Raw genomic sequence first — 22,477 nt, forward strand, 5'->3', positions numbered from 1 at the left:
ATCTGCTGGTCTCATAAAAAAACCCTCACAGGAAACACATAGCAGCCAGCTTGTCAGAAGTATCTTATTGGATCAAATAGCAATACAGCTTCCCTTTACTTTCTCCATCAATCTAGAGCAGTGGGCTATAATGTAGCATAGGAAGAGTACATAGCATCGTCCGTTGGGGTGCAGGAAGAAAACATTACAATGTCCATAATATTTTTATGTTAAATCACTTAAGCTTTGCAAAATATTTTTAATATACAGATTGTCACTGGGAAAACGCCCCCATTTACTCTGTATGTCAGATGGGCAAGAAGGCAAGTGGATTGAAGACAATGCTAACAATGAAAACACAAGTAAAATCAAGAAAATGGCAAAGCTAACAGTTATCCTACTTCTAATAACAACGCTTTAAGAGCCTGTCTTAGAGCTAAAATCTACGATGAGATCTGACAAGAAGCTAACTGAAATAATTAGAAATTATTTATTTTATTTGAAATGAGAATTTGCAGCTTCCATCAATGACCATAAACAGTGCCCTAAGTGTATACTCTAATCTGAGTTATTAGATAAATGTGTAATTCAGCTGTATAATTCGTAAATAATTATACAGTGGTCAAATGTTTTAACTGGTAGCGACCTGCAATCAAAAATATTCTCATCGCTGAGTTATATATCTGAAATATCAACTGACTTTAACTTTCCTCCCTCCCAAAAAAGACTAAATCAACCCATTTTCTCACTGTACTAATGCCCATACCTACATCAGAGAGGGTATCCAACCTCTGGAAGGTGAGATTCAGCCATGGAGAGGCAGAGGAAGAAATGAACGAAGTAGTGATAACATGCTACAACATGAATGAACCTCAAAGATACTATGCTAAGTCAAAGAAGCAAGTCACAAAGGACCACCTAGTCTGATTCCATTCTTACAAGATGTCCCAAACAGGGAAATCTATTGAGACAAAAAAAAAAAAAAAAAATAGATTAGTGGTTGCTTAAACCTGGGGTGGTGTGGTGAGGGAACAGGGAGATGGCGGGGTGACAGCTGAAGGGTACAGGGTTACTTTCTGAGGGGATGAAAATGTTCCAAAACTGACTGTGGCGATGATTCCTCACATCTGTGAACACGTTAAAAACCATTAAACTATACCCTTTGAATGAGTGAACCGTATGCAACGTGAATTACATCTCAATAAAGCTATTTAAAAATAAGTAATCACTGAATAAATGCTAAATAAATGAATAAATTCCTGCTCCCCAATTTAAAAAAAAGGCAAAGTTTCGAGAAAACCCTCCCAGACATGATCTCCCTGAGTCAAACTACTGTGGGACTTAATCCTTGTCCACAGGGCTACCCTGTGACTTTAAAACGACCAAACGGTTGCTTGTGGCAATGCAGCATCTGGATGACAACTGTGGGCAAGGAATTCTAGGAACATACTGGGGTGTGCGAAAAGGAGGAAAAGCAGAAATAGTTATGGGTTGGTTCCCTGAAGCAGACCTTCATTGGTCAGCAAGCCCACTGCATGGAACTATTCAAATTAGATGTCCAGATCTCACTTGCATGGGTTAGTCTGCAATTGGGGCGCCCCCAGAGGTTACTAATGGGCAACGAGATGCCCTCCCAGAGCCAGGCAGAAGCAGTACTGGGTTCATTTTCTTTGCTTCTCAAACCATCAGGCCTTGCTCTGCTCTAAGAGCAGAAACACTCCTTTACCAAAGCACCGAGGTCAATTCTGATGCTTTCAGTGCCGATAAAACAGCTCAACAGAAATGCACATCTCATGCAGCTCAGCAGTCTGGCGCCCAAAAGCCCAGTGACTGTGCTTCTCAGTCCCCGCAACCAGTTGTTCCCACTGTGAGACAAGAATACCAAGGCTCGAGGGTTAGGAACCCCTTCAGAGACAAACAGCCGGTCAACGACTTGCCTAACTTCTTGTCAGTATTTTTTCCCCACCACGAAATTAGCAACAACAGAACTTAAAGAAAAAAATTAAAAGCCTTTTAAAATTTATTTTTCCAATCCTAAGGAAAGAAAATTAATATTTTGCAGGTAGCCAACCATTTTCAAACTTCACATTGCATACACATCATTGAATTCATTCAGAATAACCATCTAGACAACCAACAAACATAAACACCTCAGATGTCCCTGAATTACAAACCGTTTTCTCAATTGTAGGCTAAATGTCAAATTTCTCTTGCTCTTTCCATCTTGGGAGGAAATATTTCCTTTTGAAAAATTTCATCTCTGACTAATTTCCCCAATTAGATACATGAGAACCCCTCAAAAATCTAGTTAATTTGATCTTACATTATTTAAAGTTGGCTTTAGCTTAGAATTCTTCAATAAATGGTATAGAAGGCATGAAAGCAAAGATCCTCAGGCCTGTGATTCACAGATCTATCTTGATACCTATTCCAAGCAGGTAGTCATTCCCTGCCATGGATTTTGACCAAATATTTCCTATATGCGGTAACTAAGTAACATCGTTTTCAAAGCAGTCGTTTCCTGCTGTATTTCCAACTATCAGGAAAAATTTCAAACTGTGAGTAAAGAAACACAGAAACAGAGAGGTAAAAGTAATTTTCCCCTTGGACAGCTACCAAGTGGCTGATCCTGCATTTGGGCTTAGCCATTCAAGATCCAGGGCATGTGTTCTTAGCCCTACATGACATAAGCCAAAGGAAACTTGTCTACCTTCCTGAGCTTCTGTTTGCCTAATTCTAATTGTGGTCAAGTCTGACAATAACTCTTAATGTGGTTAAAGAGTACACAGAGCAAATGTCTCACAAGTTAAGGTTTCTGGTGGTGGTGCTAATGAAAGTGACACAGTACCAACAACTAAGCAGAGGAGGGTCTGACGCCGAGCCTTCATTCTTACCATCAATCAACTTGGCGGCGATGTTGATAAACTCGCCCCTTTAAAATGCTTTATGATGGGTGTGTTAACTTACTTTAAAAATAAATAAACAGGGCTTCCCCGGTGGCGCAGTGGTTGAGAGTCCGCCTGCCGATGCAGGGGACACAGGTTCGTGCCCCGGTCCGGGAGGATCCCACATGCCATGGCCGCTGACCCTATGCGTCCGGAGCCTGTGCTCCGCAACAGGAGAGGCCACGGAAGTGAGAGGCCCGCGTACCGCAAAATAAATAAATAAACAAATAAATAAAACAAAATGCTCTATAAATTATTGAGTTCTTTTCTTAAATAGTCTTAGGTTACTTACTATGCGTAACTTTTAATTTTAAAAAGTGTTTATTTATTAAAACAACTCTCCTGGCCCAACCCAAACAGAACTAGCTACACAAGCATTTTAAAATAACTAAACCAAATACTCTCTATCATACATCAAATGGTCCATACTGAACTGAAAGCAGTAAAGACAGGTTGGCACATATGAAAACTACAACCCTCAGGAACTGTTCAGTAGGCTGTACCACTGCAGGAAGACCTGCCCACTCCTGTTCCCTGGGTCCTGCTCACTCTGCGTTCAGCCGTGGGTGTCTGCGCAAGTGTCTCTCCCTTCCTAAACCTTAAGCTCCTTGAGGATGGTGACCCTGTCTTCACTGTCATGTATGTTAACAATGGGGCTCAGCACAATGACTTTCAAAATAAGTACCTTCAATGAATGTTTATGAGATGAATGATAAATCACACCTGAAATAAACATTCTTTGGTGTTTGCCTTCGTTCTACCAGGAAACCTGTTTTAACCCTAAACTTGCGGGTTAATTCAGAAACTGCTACAACAACAGGTATCTTCTTCTGATAGTGAAATGAAATAAAATGTTTTTTCCTGGTTACTGTACCATCCTACAAGAGTCAAAAGAGTATCTTCTCTTCTGAAATAAATTATAAAAAATGAGCCAAGCTAATGCTGGAAAGCATTTTCTTGGATCAAAATGGTTAATATGCTTTATATATAAAAACCTCTTATAAATCAAGAAAGGTATGATCAAGTGATTCACATAAACATGTAAAAACACATATTTAATCTGAAATCTGCATAGACTTATTTCTATAAACTGTTTAATTCTACATAACCTAAAAAAATAGATTATAAATAAATACGTATTTTTAACAGGGTTTCATTTAGCATTGTTTCAAACAAGTAAAAACAAAAAAATAACACCCATAATTGAGGATAAAATCAATAAACTGAAATATTCTTATAACTGGATGGTATCCAGCCGTGACAACTGATGATACAGACCTTTACTTATTCACATGGAAAGATGAGCAACAATACCTTTTTAATGAAAAAGTTATAATAAAATAATAACCTTATGAACCACCTTATAAAAGTACTTGTATTATAGGTACAGTGGAGAAAGAACATCTTAAAAAAATATATAAATGAAACCATTATATCTGAGTGACAGAAATACAGGCAGCTTTATTTTTTTCTATTCTTTAATGAGTTTTCCCCTGACTTTTTAAAAACAATATTTCTTTAAAACAACAACAAAAATCTCCTTTTGAGAGAAAGAAGATTGTTTCTAATAATTATTTTCTTAACAAAAAAAGTTTCTTCATTTTTTTTTTTTAAGGAAACCCACGGTTGCAACTTCTCAGGATGATCACAATTCCAGTTAATCCTAAACTAATTTCTTTTACTTAACCTAACATCATGATACCACAAAAATCACCACAAACAGCTCCTAGAAACGAAGCACAAACCACATTTTAATTGCTCATTGTGCAAAGAACACCCTTCGGCAGCAGATTTCTGCCTGTAAATACTCAGTTCTCATGGAAGGAGGAGGTAACGTCACTCACCAAAGTGATTCCAAGATTTACAAAACCTTCGGCCACACAGCTGTTTGATTAAGCTATTTAGTCCTTAAGACTCGAGGACACTGGGACCCTAGAAGTGAGCAATAGGAATTCCTATACAAGTCAGACATTTATCACCTAAGAAACAAACATTTCCTGGGAATTTTCAAGAACACATTGAGCAATCACATGGTTATGTGTTTCTGAATGAACCAGAAGACAAATTTCAAGTATTCTTAGAGCTTGCTAATCAAGCCACCACTAAAGCTGAACCGTTTACATTGTTTAATAAAACACAAGCATAACAGACACTTTTAATCCTCAAAGTGATTTATCGACATTGACTAAGGATTATTCTTTAGGGGGGGGAACTAGTTTATAAAGCGGGTCCCAGTTCCTAAATCAAGGCTATCTGACTTTGAATCCAAGTTCTACCACTTACTAAGCTTTGGAACTATAGCAATCAATATAACCCCTCTGGGCCTCAGTTTCCTGAAAGGAAAGACGGGAAGACTAGGTAGTGTTCACTTCATAGTGTTACACTGAGTATTTAATAAGAAAAATGCAGGTAAAGTGAACTCATTAAATGTTACATGCTAGTATATTAATACTATTCCTCTCCTCACCTATAGGCAATATGCAGTTCTGTTTTTCATAACCACACAGAGGCTTCTAATCGAGGTCCAGGAAGCTCCAGAGGTAAGTGATTTTGTGAGGCACAAAAAATTAAAGAAATTAGATAAATTATGGACCAAAATGATGTCCATAATGTAAAATGTTTGGTTGCAGATACTGGTTAATTTTTAGTTTTCTTAACATAAAAGAGAAAACACAGGACAGTCCTTAAGCCAAACTCACATATGTCTGTCCTAAAACTTGCTCCTCTTTCTAAATTCATTATTTCCACTAATACTGCCCCCTCATCATCAGGCGAGTACTTCCACCACCTTTTTTGCATCTCTCCCGACACCCCCTCACTTCGCTGCATCTGACTTGTTGCCTTTGAACTCTGTGTTCTCTATTAGCACCACAGCTATTACTGCCAAACATAATGTTAAAGACATTTATAATTCCATATACTATTTTATTTTATGCTTGCAAATACCATATAGATTAAGAATCATTTACATCTTCCTGATGAGAAATTCAAGAAATTCAACAATCATCTAGCATCTTCTGAGTACCAGTGGCAGTGATGGCAATGAAAACTGAAGTTGCAGAAAGCACCCTGCAGTGAGAGTCAAGGCCTGGTCCAAGCATGGTACCACTACTTACTAGCTGTATATCCTGGCAAATTAACTACTTTATCTGACCAAGCATTTCTTGGTCTGGTCTTACAGTGGTCCTTAACCACTTCCATGGCCCCTATGCCTCAGTTGCTCGACCCTCCTTATGCCTCAGTCTTCTCATCTGTAAAATGGGGATACCGGGGATATCACTGGGTTATTGTGAGGATTAAATGAGCTAACATACATAAAGTGCTCAGAACAGGTCCTGGCACTTACTAAATACTCAAAACTAATAGCTAATTCTATCCCATGGATTATACTTAATGCTCAGATAATTTCTAAGCTCAATTTCAGGCCTGTGATTCTGTATTAGCTTATATTTTATTAGAGTGTCTCCATTTAAATATAGATCGATATCTGGTGTTACTGCCCTATATTAATGAATTTTAAAATTTTCTGTTCTATTTATTCCACAAATATCCGTGGAGTGACCTGCTCTATGCCAGGCAGTGTAACAGGTTGTGAGCAACAGAGATGAGTAAGACAAGCTCCTTATCCTAAAGGAACTAACAGTGAGACAGAAAGACACGGAGACAACCAATGATTATAAGATGTGGTAACAGTTATGAAGAAGGTCCTGTGGGAACCCACAGGAGAGAGCACTTAGTCTTAACTGGTGGTGCAATCAGAACTTCATGAGGTACCATTTAGCCTGGATCTTTCAGGATGAACAGGACTGTGCTGGCAGGGAAGAGGGAGCAGGGCATTTCAGGGAGACCAAGCTGTAATAACCTGAAGACAGGGATTTGGGAAAGCATTTAGGATGCAGGTCTGGAAATGTCACTGAATCGTAAGCTGCGGGGTCTGGTGGTAAGGAGGCAAGGCTTGCAAGGTGGATGATTCCAGATTGCATAAAGCTTTGAAAATAATGCCAAAGGATGTGGGTTTCATTCTGTAGTCAGTGGAGGAGGGAAACCCCCTGAGGTCTGACTAGAAGTGAACAGAGTGCCAGTGGTCTCCATGAGGCATAGCGCTGAACTGGGCTGAGTGGAGAGAAAGTAGGCTTTGGGGCCAAAGTGCCTGATCGGTTTCCAGGTGTGCGAGTCACTTGGGATATCTAAGCCCAAGTGAATTAAATTATTGAATGTCTACTTGATCAGTGTTTTTTCAAACCTTACTGTAGGTAAGAATCGCTAAAGTACCTGGTTAAAAGTGTACGTGGTACGTGTTATGTCCTGCTTGTCACTTCTGGTTCAGGACATTTGCAGAAGGGCCTACATATCTGCCTTTTGAATAAGAATACCAGTAAATTCGGATGCAGTTGGTCCACCTTCCACAGACGCTACTACTAATGCAGAGTGCCAGGTACTTTCGTAAGTAGACGAGGTGGCAGTCTATGTTGCAGGTGAAGAAATCAAGGTCCAGAGAGGAGGTAGCTGGCTGCAGCCGGTCACTAGCAGACCCCGACATCTAGATCTTCAGACCCCAAATGCAGTGCTCTGCTGTAGCTCCCATCGTGTACGCACGCGTCTCACCACTGTCCCGGCTCACCGTCTGATCAGGGATTATGACTAAGGAGATAAACACACTCTCCTTCGCCCCTCCTCCCTAGCCTGGCCAATAAAGTAGGAACTTCTGCTCTCTTGGCAGCGGCGGCAGCCTTTGTCTCTCCCACCCCCTCACTCACTTTCCACAAAGGAAAGCGACTCATCTCTGGTGATCTGGAGAAAGAACTGGGCAAGGACGGACTGACCCTTTGTTCTCCCTCTTGGGGCCAGCTTGCCCGAGCGTGGGTTTGTTCTCGTCTCCAGTTCTACAGGAGGTAAGCTCCCTGCCCCCGTTAGGGAGGCCTGTGACTTAGTGGTGTGTTCCATCTGGGGAAGTCAAAGGAAGTCCAAATTCGTGTCACGGTTCAAGCCACGTTCTCCAATCCAGCCTTATTAATAATGAAGTTGACATTCTGCTCCCCATCTGTCCAGCTTCTTGTCTATCGCTGGACTGACTCTTGACTAGGAGAAGGCATGACACCAACCATAACCAAATATGAATGTAGTCAAGTGATACTTCTAAATCCTGACTTCAAACAAATGTTTTCTTAAGGTTAAATTGCAACGTTGGGTTAACCCCAAATTAAAAAGGTGCATTCATTGCCTTTGACTCTACAATTCCACTTCTAGCAATTCATTCCAAAGAAACAGAATTTGTGCAAAGATGTAGTTAGAAAATATGCATTGCATCACAATGTTGTTCAAGATAGAGGAAAAAAAAGTGACACCACCTAAATGTCTTACCAACAAAACTGATTAAATAAATTAGGCAATAAATTAGGCATTAGAAATGATGTTACAGAAGATATCCACTGTATACTGGTGGGAAAAAAGCAAGTACAAAATGGTATATTATGTTTCCATTACCATGAATGTATAACATATACTTACGTGTGTTTATGTGTATTTCTAAATGTGCATAGGAAGAGGTCTAAAATGCTGCATGGTGAGTTTTGAGAGTGATCGTCTCTGACGGCAGGATCCTAAGAATTTAATATTTGCTATTCCTTTTGCTCATCTGAGTTTTCTAGTGTATTGCTTTTTAAATGAAAGTATTTTCTTTTTATTTTCATAAAAAATAGCTAAGCATTACTGAAAAGAAGTTGCCAACAAAATCTTCAAAATAATAACTTTTTGCTTTACATTTCATCAACATTATGATTCATTTAGTAAGTGTTTTATGTTCTGAAAGGCAAATATGGTTCTTTTTTATGAAAATAAACAAGTCTTCCGACCTTAAGAAGGGAAGGGCAGTGACTCTATCACTCACTAAATTGAAGCAGGCTCCTGCTGCCCCTGAGGATGGGCCCTTCTTTTCAGCATGGAGATTACTACACCCAACCACAGTTTCCATTCACGTAAATTACCTAGCATGGCACCTGGTGCGTGACCGTAGTTAAAAAAGAAAAAAAAAAAAAAGTTAATCGTTTTCCCTTTCCAAAGAATTTCTTGAGTTTTAATTTTAAACTTTTAACATATACCAAAAAAAAAAAAAAAAAAAAAAAAAAAAGAGTAAACACCAATTCAAGCAATGTCTGGGAGACTTGATTCTTTTCTTAACCCCGCCAGATACTTAACTGGTTAGCCCATTTGTAGTAAACGGTAAACATTTTTTTACTTTGGTACTCCTGGTTTTGTTTCAGACTTTAAAAAAATCTTAAGTGTTGGGGTCTGAGACAATGTTTAACACACTTGAGATAAGACCACAATACCTTTTTCCTTTGGTCCAAGTCATATGAACTAGTGTGCCAAGATGATACGTGTTCATAATTATTACAAGGTATAATACATGATGTTTAAAACTGAAGAAGTCTACCAAGAAAGCTAACGCCACACTGAAATATATTTAACATTCACTGAGTTTTACTTAAAGGAAAAGAAAAGTCTTGAAAGGATGAAAGCTGTAATTTTCCAACGAGACTAGAAAAACGCTGATTTCTCTCTGCTGCCTGGCCAACATATCCCCCCTTGGACCTGATTTTTTTTAGATGCCACGAAAGCTCAAAAGACTTAAGTCAGAAGAAAATCTGAAGGGGGAAAAGAATAACTCTCCTGTCGTCCTCTACATTCACGAGGCTCTTAAATCTCCTCTCTATATAATGTTTGCAGTGGGGAAAAGAAACCCAGCTGCTAAAGGATTAAGGAAAAAAAGTTTTCCTAAATAAAAATCAATTATTACCCCCATCCAAGGAGTTATCTGTCAATTTCATATCAAATGTTAGAAGGATATGAGATTTTTAAACAAATCTTAAATTTAGAAATCCGTTCCCTCACACATCTCATTCCCTTAGTAGAAGAAAATCAGGTGCTCTCCTAACAACTGCGAGAGAAAAAAGAGCCCAAGAGAAGAAAGCTGTCTCTGTAAAGAATATAATGACAATTCCCAAAACTTTTATTTTATGCTAATATTTTCTAAAAGTTAATGTAAGGCCTTGACCCAGTGTCCAATTTCCAGGCCTGCATGGTGCCATGGTAAGAACCAAAAATGTCTCCCCTTTCTCAGGAGCTTCTTGGATACGGTCAAACAACTCTTGTGGCAGAATTCCCACCAGGTGGGCATGAGGGCTTACACCATCTGAGACTTGTGCTTTGCTCCCATAGCTAAAAAACCGAGCACTTTCACAGGCTTTGTGCCATCTGAACTGTACATCCACCATATGAGGTAGGCAACCAGATATTAATATGCCTCACAATAAACAAGGAAACAAACTCTGATAGAGGTCAGATACCTTCCCAAGGCTTTGGGGGAGAGTGGTGGACGTGGGTCTAGACCCCAGACCTTTTGATATCTTGCCTAGGACTTCCCTCCTCCACAGGCTCAGCCTTCACAGGAGGATCCCTACCTCTGCCTGATACAGACTCAAAAGTTTTTCTCTCCACATTGCTGAAGAATATAATCAATTTACAACACACACTGGCCTAGAAGAGTCAGCGCCGATGCTACCATACGTATTTAAAAAGAACATGCAGAATTTTTTAATATCTCAAAATACCTCAAGTGTTACTGAAGAAAGAAATGTCCTTTCTATCTGGGAAAGAATAAAAATGAATTGAAAAGCATTAACCGTACAATACAGAAACATAATTGAAGATGGTTTTCTTCTTTATTACTTTATTTCCATCTCAAGCACCCTTCTGAAAAAAGCGTTTCTATCACCTCTTCTTCTTCAATCAGGTTTCTAGGACATAAGTAAGAGATAAGTACTTCTTGTGATCAGTCCTCAAATGAGGACCAAATCCCATTCTTTTTCACTCTAGCAGCGAGCTCTCCAGCTGACTGTTTTCAGCTGTTACTCGGAAACAACATTCTGAAGGACTCTGACTTCCTCATTAAAGACAATGGTCTAATGCTCTTTTTTTTCCCCACTGAAGCAACAGATCAGAGAAAACGTAAAATAATAAAATACTAAGGATTTATTTAGCAGACACTTTCAGATTTTGCTTTTCATATAGCGTTTGGTTGAATAAAGACAGATCCTTTGGAAATATCCCCAGAAATACATGAAAAATTTCTACAACATTATTTATTCAGCAAATCTACTGAAGTGTCTATCCCGTGCTAGGCTACTCACGACATATAACTATCTCATAATTCATCAGTCGTCCCCGATCAACTGATCAACTATCATTCACAGTTAATAGGCTTTATTGCAAAAGTTTTTAGGATTTAAAAAAAAAAAAGGATTTATAAAAATATTTTTCTGTGTCAGCTTTTAACAGTTTTGGTAACTGTTTCATTCAGAAGCTGACAATAAGAAGAGAAAATTAAAACTACACTAGAGCCATTCCTCTTTTTATGTTATCGTACCTTCCCTTTGTCCACCCCTCATTCAACCTTTCTCTATATTGAGTAAAGTAGTAACAGGCTTCCTTTTTAAAGCGAACATAACAGCAACAGTAAATTACCATGACTAAGATCAAAACTTGATTCTGCAGAACTGTCACCAAGTTCCATACAGTATTATACGTGGGCATAGCTAGAAACAATGGTCAATAATCAAAAGGTTTTTTTAGAGTCTACTTGCCTCCGGTTAGCTGCAAAAATACAATACATTTCTAGACCCTCTGTGATGCAACATCTCTGCCAGTCATATTTCTCCTACAGACGCAGGAAAGAGGACAGGTAACCTAAACTCTTGTTCGCGCTGTAATGCCCTTGCAGTTTTCCCTGTACGGATTGAAGGCAAGCAAGTAACATTCTTCAGTGAGCTTTATACTGATCTACACATAGCAAATGGATAATTTCAGCAGGCTTAGAGATTTGGCTAGAATGGGTATTGTGTATAAATGTACTGCTTTACAGAGACTTTACAGTCCTCTGAACAGCCTCTGATAATAGTCTGCAAATAGTCCCAGCTAGATTGGCTAGACTATCAGAAGCTGGGAGTTAGCAATCCCTGTTCCCTATCCATCCTCTGCTCAACTCCTGACTCTCCTTTTCGGTGCATTCAATCTCCCCCCTTACTCATCTTTGTTGTTGGTCTCCAGGGCATTTTCGGGCTTTGTGCCTCCAAATCTTATAGACTGATAATTTGTATGCTTAAAGTGACTTCAAAGCTTACAGCAGAGTCTACAGTTCCTACAGGAACTTCACGAGGTCACAATTAATATTTAAAAAGTGATCACCAATCTAAAATATATTTTAAAAATTATTTAAATAAAGTCCAATGGCTGCCTTTTCCAAATGAGTAAGGACCTGCTGGGACAGTACAAAGCAGTACTAAGTCCCTTGATTGCTACAGTATTAGCTTTCTACAGACTGGCTCAGTTTGGCATAATGACTGAAGTAATAACTTTAAAGATACAAAGTTTAAATGAATACCCTCTTTTTAAAAAACTTCAGTCCCATGACAGTGGCACCTATATAATGCTGAGCTCTACCTTTGCCTGGGAATAAAACATATGCGCCTTTCTGCCGGCCCATGGACAGTGCTGACACACTTTCTCTTTAAACTTCAAGTTTATCTTGAAATCACAGGGAAACCAGTTTTATAAAATTCCGATTTTGTCTATAATACGTAAACAAGGAACGAGGGGAGTCAGAGAGGAATGGAATGATCTAATTGCTTCAAAAAATGTCAGTCCCATAAACCACAAACAGTTCTCCCTAAAGAACGAACAGGATTAGTTAAAAACAAAACAAGACTCAAAAAGTTGCAAAAATTTCTCAGTTGATACTGTGGAAGAATACTTGTGAGGTAACAAGTTCGAGTCCAGATAGACCCATTTATGAGGCCCTTACTCTGTCTTGTTGGAATTACACGAGTCAGTCTGCAAGACAGAAATGGATCAAAATAGTTGGGTTGATGAGAGCCAAGTCCAGGACCTGTAAGGGGGCAGGGGAAGGGGGTATTTCAAAGAGCAAGATTTTCTGCAGGTTGGCTTAATGGTCTTGTTTTAGTGAAACTGGGTTGTTCTCATATCTTTATGAATGAACAAGAAATTTCTAGGGTCATTTCAGAAAAGTCTATCGACTAAGGATCACACTTGTGCAGTACCAGTCATGCAAGGGCAATATTAGCTCCTGAAGGGTCACAAGTAGCATGGGCTCCCAGGACACTTGAATTAGCATGCCATTCGGTCATAAGATTTCTAAATTATCTGAAGGGGAAATGGCAATCATTCCCAGTTATTCTGACTGTGGTCCTTTCCCAACTTTGTAGCAGTACAATTAAGATGAATCAAACAAGGATTTCCCCGGCAGTCCAGTGGTCAACACTCTGCACTCCCAATTCAAGGGGTGCAGGTTCGATCCCTGGTTGGGGAAGTAAGATTCCACATGCCATGTGGTGTGGCAAAAAATAAATAAATAAAAGATGAATCAGACAGAAGAGTTTGGGGCCCTGAGGAACTTTCCCGCACATTCTCCTGACATCACATTCAAATCTGAGATAGAATATACTTTCTAAAACTTAACTTCTCCTGAACTTGAGGTAAAAGGAAAATTTAATATACTTAGCTTCAAAAAGTACACAACTTAGATTAGAAAATTTTAAATAATTTATTAGTAAGTCAAATGAAGTAGCTCCTTGCAGTAAAGTGAAAAAACACTTAAAATTTTTGCTCAAAACATAAGCTATAGTCTCCCTGTACCCTTGAATTAAGAAGCCATAGTCTCCCTATTGATTATTGTTTCTGTGATTATTTTCACAGCCAAGCAGCAGTGTGATGGGCAGCTGGATAAGTGCAAGCTTACTGATTAGACATGTCCACCTACTTCCTCAATTCCAGATGTGAACAATGGCAAAAATCTAATTTTAACTGTAAGCAAATATAAACACGGGCGGGGGAGGTTAAGACAAAGTTATAATAGGTAAATTCTGTTCATCAAAAATCAAAATGTTGATTCCCTTCAGGTAAAAACCATACAATAGAACTGAGTTGCTCAAAATAACAACAACAACAAAAAAAAAACCCAAAACATTTTAATAGCAATGTCAACTCAAAATAAAAAAGATGAAACTCAAACAGAAACATCTTCCTTTCCCACCTAAAAATCCATCCTCAGATCACAAAGAAACAAACGATGCAGTCTGCAGTACGATCCTGACCAGGTGTTACCGTGGTTGGTGTGACCCGAGCTGCAACGTTTGCTGGCTGGCGCTTCCTGAGCTAAGTCTGCTGCTTTTCCCTTGAGCAGCTAAAGAGAAATGAGATGTTTCTCTGCAGAGAGAGGTGCTAAACATTTGGGTTGCATGAGGGACAAATGGAAGTTTGACACCTAAGACGAATAACCACAGTGCATGAGGCCAATGGGAACTTTCACTATGTATAAAGACAGCCGAGCTCACTGTCACACAGTATTCAAGCACACAAGTGCCAGGACCCAGCACAGGAGGCAAAGAACTATTTTTTCCTTTTAATACATTACCATTGGCCTCCAAGGATTTTCATAAATAAGACTCAGAGAAAGTCTTCAGAGTACGCTTTTAATAAACTCTCCAGGGCCCTTGCTCTGAAATATTTAAAAGGCTCCTGCATCCTCTCACACTCGATGAAGGCGACCACCTCAAGCCAAGGTTTTACTGTGCTTTAAGAACTCATGACACCAAAAGTGTCATTATTACAGGTGCTTTCTTGCTAGGCCCAATTTGTCTGAACCAAGAAGTCTTATTTAAAATTCTATGAAACACCCTCACAAGATTTCTGGTATAGACACACCTCTAAGAATTTCTGTTCTAGAAGGATGTAATTAGCCAATTAAAGTTTCCCTTCAGATGGAAAAAGAGAAAAAAAGCTCGACTGGCAAAGGTGGTTCTCCTGTGTAGGTACTACTATATTTAGGACATGGGTAAAAGCTGTGCGAGCACACGTGTCAGTGTTTGCCTAAAAAAGAGCAGACACATAATAGAATTGTTAAAATGAGCCACCAGCAGAAACATTTCTGTGCGTGCCAGTTGGATCATCTGCAGTTACATGTGAACAGAAGATTCTGTGTGGGGAAGGGCTGGTCAGGGCCCTCCCTCACCCCCAGATGTTTTTCTAATCCTAACACCTGAGGGCAGCAGATACAGTAAACAAGCAGTTGTTTGTAATGCAAATCCAAGTAACAGGGCTGACATGGGACTGCTCCCAGGCAAAGCCCAAACCCAAATGGTCACCCTGCTCCTGACTCCTGACACCCTACATGCAAACCTATCACTGTGGATGTCAGTTGCACAAACACTCAGTCCTGCTAAGGACAGAGTTAAAGAGAAAGAGGCAGAAGTGTGGTTAGGGGTAAAGAGGAGGGGCTGCCTTCCGGTTAAAGTGTTTTGGGTCTCAGACACACTAAAAACATCTGTTAATTATTAAAAACCAAAGATTTCAACTCACTTCGGTCAGACCCTAAAAGAAAACAATTGAACACTGTCTCGTGGTTAAACCTGAAAAGCTTCTCAAATTGTGCAAACTGCAGAATATCCCAAGAAAGGTGCCTAAAATAAATGTGTTCTAAAATGTAACAGAATAAAGCAAGGCAGCAGATAGGAGGGTAAGGTAGCTGTTTCCTGACCACACCCCTTTCCTCCACTCTACACCCACCAACATTTATTCTGGCCACAAATCTTTCCCAAACAATGAATGACTGTTCAATTCACTGACCTCAGAATTTTAATACATACACTAACAATAAATACTTGCCATTCTAACAATTTAAAATTTAAAAGGATTAGTGTACTGGTTTAAAGAGGAAGAGAAGCTTAATTTTCAGTATTCTTAGGAATAATTTATAAATATCAATAGACTTTAATTATACTGACTTTTTAAAAATTATTGCTTTGAAAGGAGAAGTGGCTAAAGAATAATTTCCACAAATACTTATTAAGCATTAACTGTGTGCACACCCTAGAAGTATAAGATTATTTTGGTAGCTATTTTCTATTGTTACCAAGTCAGAGACTATAATTTGATTTGTTGTTCTAAAAAGCCTTCAGCAGAAGTCTTCAATTATTCCCTATCTAAAACATAGTCTCCTCCCCCTGCCCTCCAAAACATCCAACAAAAGAAAAACAGCCCAACTTTAAAATATCTGAATGTACACATATTTAATTAGACAATATAAAGTCTCCTACAAATTTTAAGACTCAGAAGCATTTATTTGGGTGGTCTCTAAATGTTAAAAACCATATTTGCTTTTATTAGTTCATTCACTTTTTAGATAAGAGATTTATATGTACCACACACACATTTCTATCATTAAGTATTAGAAAAGCCTTTTAAAATGTGAAATCGCTCCTTCCTATAACAACCATCACAAGATTTCCAAGATCTCCATTTTAGCTGCTATATGCAAATTAGAAAAATCTCATTCCCTACTTAAAAGGTCAAATATCTTTTTGGAACTTGTGGGAAAAAATTATAACTTCTAAATCACAGTGCCCGCATAAAGTGGTTGTATTTCATAGATCTATCGCTTCAATAGTTGAGGGCCACAGATAATCAAGATAACCATAAATACTCTTGTTTGTTGATGACTGATTAGGAGGTATTCCTCTCTCCTGCTCTGTAGTATCTCATGGCTCCCAGATTCTGTCCACTGAGGTATCAATGATAGTACTTGCCCCCAGATGTCTGTGACTGATTTTTTTTCTTTTCACTTGGTGAAAGCACTGGGCTAATAAGGCAAAGACTACAGGTTCCATTTTATAATCCTAGATTGACTCGCGGGAGGGCCAGTTAGACTGAAACCCTCATCCTCAACACCCAAATATACATGTTTTTCATTGGGGTTTGAGTGGTTGAGGGAGAGTGAGGCCAGAAAGAAGGTATATATATTGACAGAGCAATAAAAACCCATCACTACCTACGAAGAGACAAATCTCAGGGAGAACTCCATCACCAGCACATTTCACATTCATGTACTACAGAGGTAACCCTTTAGCTGTTTTCTTACTATATAAATGAGGTCTCCATGTTATGCATAATGTGTAAAGCAGCTATAATGCCACTGGATTTTTAAAACTTGAAAGTTAACTGAACCCCGAGATAAAAAAGAACAATTTTCATTAGAATTACCTTCAAGTGATACTTTCTTAACAATTGACAATAACGCAAAAAATAGCTCATTCCTCCCCACCCCCAAACTGATTTTAAAGAGACATTAGCTAACACAATAAAATGAGACACTGTTTTAAAAGCTGAAGTAACATTTCCAATATTCAGCTCCAAATAAGCCAAAGGAGTTCTGATTCTACATAGCTTATGGGCAATGAAAGACATACAGCACTTAGTTAACTGAAAGATTAAATCAATTTCTCTCATCAGAGGAGAAAGCAAAATACTCATAAAATCATGAATTTGCTGATTTAAATTCAATGATTCCATGATAGCTCGTGATCTGTTTTTTATTATCTTAACCAATACCCCGAAAGCTAAAATTCCAAGTGCAAAACATCAAAAGTAGCAATATTGTATGTAAGGCAGCCATTCCTCATAGCAGGTCTTATTTAGCAACGACTGGTCATAATGAAAGCATTTCCAGTGTCTAAAAAAACAAACATTTTGCCAAAATACAAATTAATTTACACTTCTGAAATAATCTGCAACATCAGCATGTTACTCACTGCTCTCGGGATGGGCGGAGAAAGAGATCCGTTTGACATGTATGGGTCATTATTCACGTTTGGCATCATTATGTACCCGGAATAACTCGAGTAAGAGGGTCCCTTGTTGTAGAGTCCTCCATCTGGATGCTTTCCTGAGAGAATGCAAAGAACAATCAAATGTGCTTTGACTTCCTTCTTATATCACTGTATTTTTCATTGAAAAGTTAATAGTACTACTACAAATCACACCTTACATAAGAGATTTGTTTATGAAGTATTGTAACTGGATTATTATGCTCTATTTTAGATTGACAGTATTTATTCCCTTAAATGGCTTAGCAGTGAACCAGATGTTTTAAAAACATGTGGTTCAATTTATTGCCACTACTGACTGGTTTTTTACTGGTGTTTTTACAAAAATAAGTGTTATCCATCTAACTTAATTTGTTCTAATACTAACAAACTGGACTAAGAAATACAGACACATGAAAGAAGACACAAAGCTGTAATATAAATATACTAGGCCATTCAGCTATACCCACACGTATATATTTATACACTTGAAGTTATGCTCCATCTTATTGGCAAACTCAAAAATTCTCCCTGTGCTTCTAGATTTCTGGAAAATTTCTAGATTTTACTGAGGGAGCAAGTTGTATCTAGCATATGGGCAACTACCCAAATTTATGAAGGATTAACTACAGGAGACTTAATTTTATGTGCTACACTGACATCACTCTGGTAAAGAAATGTGTGTTTGTTTACTGTATACATTTCTTCTCTTTAATCTGTGTAACTACTTTGTAGCTCAGAAGGAAGCCTGATATTATAGTTCTCTTCTCTTCCTCCCCTAGCTGACATATTGTATATGCGAACACCTCATTCTGGTCAGGCCAATTGTAAGTAATTAAAGGAGAACAGAAATGTAGACTGTTCAACAAGGGAACCCTAAAGATTACAGATGCCTTTAAAGTCACACGGAGTTCTCCTTAAATCTTAAAAAATATGTAGAATTTTTACAGTTTTGAGCAAGAATCGGAAATGGGGAGAAAGTCTATCACATTCCATATGCATAGTTCTTAATTTTAAGAGTAACGTTTTATATTTTTACAAGTTAGATTCTTCTTTACTGAGCCATATTTAGTCTGCGCGTACAGTACCTGCCTTCTCACTATAACAAGAAACAGCAATTTCACAAATGAAAGCCCATTTGAAACTATTCTTGTTGGAAAATAAACTGGTGTAGACTGTCACTCTTTATAACAATGCAGGAAAAAATAGTAAAGATCTACAATTAGAACTTTAGGTAAAATGAGAAAACTAATTATAGACATTTCTCTTCCACAAAGAATCTGGAAGCCAACAGAAATTCAAAAGCCCCTAAATCATTCAGACAGTTTTTAAAGTATGCAACTATACGTTAGTGATAAGAAGTTTCCCGGGTTTTCTTTCCCATTTTGTTACAACACAGACACAGTCTTATCACATATGATTCGAGTTTCTTGGATGCAAACAAAAACAGCAAAACATACCTACATTCACAAATTGCACGTTAAATGTTAAGGTTGGGAGAGACAGAATTAACGTCTTACCGTCATCAGGGTGTTCTCTGGCCTTGTCGTGGTAGGAGTCCTGAGAGGTTTGTGCTTGTCTGGCCACCTAACAAGACGAATCCCCACCCCCAAAAGAAAGATCACTTTAGAGTTTGTGACAATGATGATATGTGTGTATCCACTGGTAACTCAAAAGAGGAGAATCAGGTGCAACTCAATCTACTTGTTTACTAATCTAAGAGGATAGGCTAAGGCTGAGTACTGGGAAATCTTTCTCTTTTCAACATGTGTTTTTGAAAATTATCTACCCAGGACTACCAGCTATAAATGATAATAACAACAGAAACAAACTTGCAAACAATCCATATGCTGTTCTGACCACTGTTTACTAAAACACAACAAGGCTACTTGGATACCTAATATGACAAGAATTTGAGTTAACGGCAGCGTTAATCATTTTGATGGCTTCTTCAACCACTGTTTACTTCAATCAGAGCTGATTGACAGCGGGCTGAAATATTTTGCAACTTTAAATGACATTTAACTAAAAACAAGCCCATCACTCACAAATGGAGATCTTAGGCAACTGTCCCAAACCAATCCCAGCAGGAGCTCTTCTCCTCATAAGCTACCATGGCTGGCTCAGTGCAAGCTTACAAGAGAAAAGTAAACTGTTCTGTGGTTAAAGGGAGGAAAACTTGAAAATTGGGCTATAGACTTCTAAAAGGTAGCCCAGCTAATGTCAGTTTTGGTAACCATCATCCACCCAGACTCAACCACCTGCAAATCAGCGGTATTACCCCTTCACTGTCTTCCTTGGGTCTGCCCCATGCCCACTTACCACTGGTAAAGATTAACAGAGCCCTAATAGGAGTTCTGGACTTCAAATGCAGCACCCTTCTCCCCAAGGCAGAAACGTTTAGAAAATGTGAAGTGCGTAGCAACTTTCCTTATAGAAAAAGAAAGGACGAGGAAAAGGGGTAGGAATTTTAAAAGGCTGCTCTACAAATATGAGTTTGGCCTCGAATGTTTTGGATGTCATTTGGTTCCTCGGACATCTGTCCTCCCACTGGCCTCCTTCCCCCCATACACACATAGTCACAAATCTTTTAAGTGGAGCTGGGTGTGCCCTGGCCACCCCTAGGTTCCCCCCTAATTGGCATATTGGGATGAAAGACTCAGGGTATGGAGAACACCCCTATGCTCCCCTTAGAACCCAGGCCCCCGGGCTTCCAAAATGCGTACTCACCCCTGCCATTGGGATAAAGAAGGCAACTCTGAGGTGTTCTTAAACTTACTGTTTAAAACCCAAAATGTCCCCGCCCCCAAAACCACACGCTTTCTTTTTGGGGGCAGAAGGATGCCATTTAAGGAAAAAGAATATACCCTCCAAATTTCTTTGGAGGGAAAAAGCGTTGGTGAAATCATCTGAGTGTCAGGACTTTTCTACCGGATTTCCTCCAAAGCGTTTCCCAGTTGTTGAACAAGGGTGGCCAGTAGCGTGTCGGGTATCAGAGTCCATCCGCCCCCCCCTCCCCCCACTTCTCAAGCTCTCGGCGAGGCCTGAAATAGCCCTTCCGCGAGGTCCTGCTCACTGGCTTTCTCTCGCCAGCACCCACGTGTCTCTATTTACTCTACTCGGGTTACCATCGCTATCGCCCGCAGCCGGCCAGGAGATCTGATAAAGCGCTTTCCACCCTCCCCTGAGTGAGTGCACTGGTTTCCGCTGCATCTCTCCGACTCGCCCTTCTTCTGCAAAGATTTAAAGGCCTGATTCGGGCCCAAACTAACCCCAAATATAAGCGTACTTTTTTTCTTTACGTGGCGATGATTGGAGCAAGCTAGTGTTGCGGGCGGTACTGCGAGCCCCCCCCCGCCCCGCCCTGGGGTGGCTCGGCTCGCCCACGGCTGCTGGCAGCCGGCCCCAGCGGCCCAAAGGACCCGCGCCCGCACCGCCCCCGCCGCCCGGGCGCGCGCCCCCTCGGCCGGCCGGCTCCGCAGCGGTTGGGACCGCCCCGCCTGTCCCCGGCCCACGCCTGCCTCCCCTTCCTCGGGCCTGTGCCTCTGCTCGCCTTTACCTAAGCCTTTGGTGGTTTAACGCACTTCTGCAGAGACATCTACCGAGAAAGATAGCGGGTGCACTCTGTCTTCCGTCCTACGGAAGAACTTCAGTAGTGTTGTTCAGACATACTCGCTTTAATCGCACTCCCTAAACCCCACTAAAAAGTCCGAAGGCCAAACATGATGCGTTAAGGGCAGGTTCTCCTGGCCGCAAACCAACGGTTTAAGTCACCAAACCCCAAAACCGATCCACTTGGAATGTTTCCCAGCACACCACACACACACACACACAAAGAAAGATCACTAACCAGGAGCCCAGCCACCCGCCCCCATCCCCCCACCCTGCAGACCTAATCGGGACCCTTCAGCCAGGGCTCTCCAGCGCCTTCCCTCCCTTCTTCCCTCTCTGCTCTTCCCCGGGACCCGCCACGCCTCTCAAAGCTCGGGGCAGCAGCCCGCTCACCTCGTGTCCGTTGCTCGCCGGGATGATTTCGGATTCGTTAACCAAGGAAGACTTGATGTCGGCTAAGTCACCTTCCTCTTCAGGGTGACTGATCTCGGCGAAAATCTTCTCCTTCTGGGGATCGCCCTCGTCTTTGAAGGGGATCATCTCGTCCGTGGCGCAGAGTTCCGGGTCCCCCCCACCGCCGCCGCCTGCCCCGGAGAGTTGGGGCATCCCGACCACTCTGTAATCTCCGCTCCGCTGGGGGAGCACCCCAGGCGACAGCAGAAAAGAGAAGGGGTCAACGAAAAGGGGAGGAGGAGAAGGAGAATTGAAAGGATGCGTGAGGAAGGAGAGCAGGCGGAAGCCGGGCTGGAGAGCGCCTGGCTGGCGGCCGGCAGCCGGAGCTGCTGCAGCGGCGCCCGCGCCCCGGTGGCCGCCCGTGCCTTCCCACTCCGCAAAGACCTACGCCCGCGCCCGTCCCCGACGCCGAAAGACACAGGGATGCGAGGGCCGCAGCAGCTGGCGCCTCTGGGGGCGTCTGTGCTGCGCGCTAGGCTAGGCTGCCCGGGCGGCCGCCCCACGCCCCCAGCGTCTCCGGGGTCTGCGCGCGGAGGACGCCAGTTCCGGAGGAGTTTTGACTCTCCAAAGGCCAGTGGAGAGTCCGTCGGCGCGTCTCTACGCAAATCTCTCCACCTTTGCTTTCCCAGATGCCGATCTGGGAGTCTGTTTTCCAAGAAAAGAAGGGAGCTAGGCAAAACGGCTCCGTTTGTCCCAGTAGAGGCGGTGCAAAGAGAATCAGAAGATAACGAAATGTCCACTTCCTGGAGGATAAAAAAAAAAAAAAGCCACCCG

At 40.7% G+C, this 22,477-nt stretch overlaps 1 protein-coding gene across 4 annotated transcripts in view; it reads right to left on the reverse strand.

The window, feature by feature from the left end:
* LEF1 (lymphoid enhancer binding factor 1) overlaps nucleotides 1-22,155 on the reverse strand; it is a 117,652-nt gene extending 95,497 nt beyond the window's left edge. The window contains exons 1-3 of one of the 4 annotated variants that reach the window (XM_065877784.1): nucleotides 21,644-22,155; nucleotides 19,159-19,225; nucleotides 17,585-17,718 (exon numbers count right to left, since the gene is read on the reverse strand). In XM_065877784.1, coding sequence (XP_065733856.1) covers nucleotides 17,585-17,718; nucleotides 19,159-19,225; nucleotides 21,644-21,856 — 414 coding nt within the window. In that variant the 5' untranslated portion in view covers nucleotides 21,857-22,155. Of the gene's footprint in view, nucleotides 1-17,584; nucleotides 17,719-19,158; nucleotides 19,226-21,635 lie in introns of all 4 variants that reach the window. The other 3 variants (XM_065877781.1, XM_065877783.1, XM_065877782.1) reach the window with 3 other exon arrangements.
* Nucleotides 22,156-22,477: the final 322 nt, after the last annotated feature.

Source organism: Phocoena phocoena, chromosome 5 (assembly GCF_963924675.1).
Source record: "Phocoena phocoena chromosome 5, mPhoPho1.1, whole genome shotgun sequence".
Taxonomy (NCBI): domain Eukaryota; kingdom Metazoa; phylum Chordata; class Mammalia; order Artiodactyla; family Phocoenidae; genus Phocoena; species Phocoena phocoena.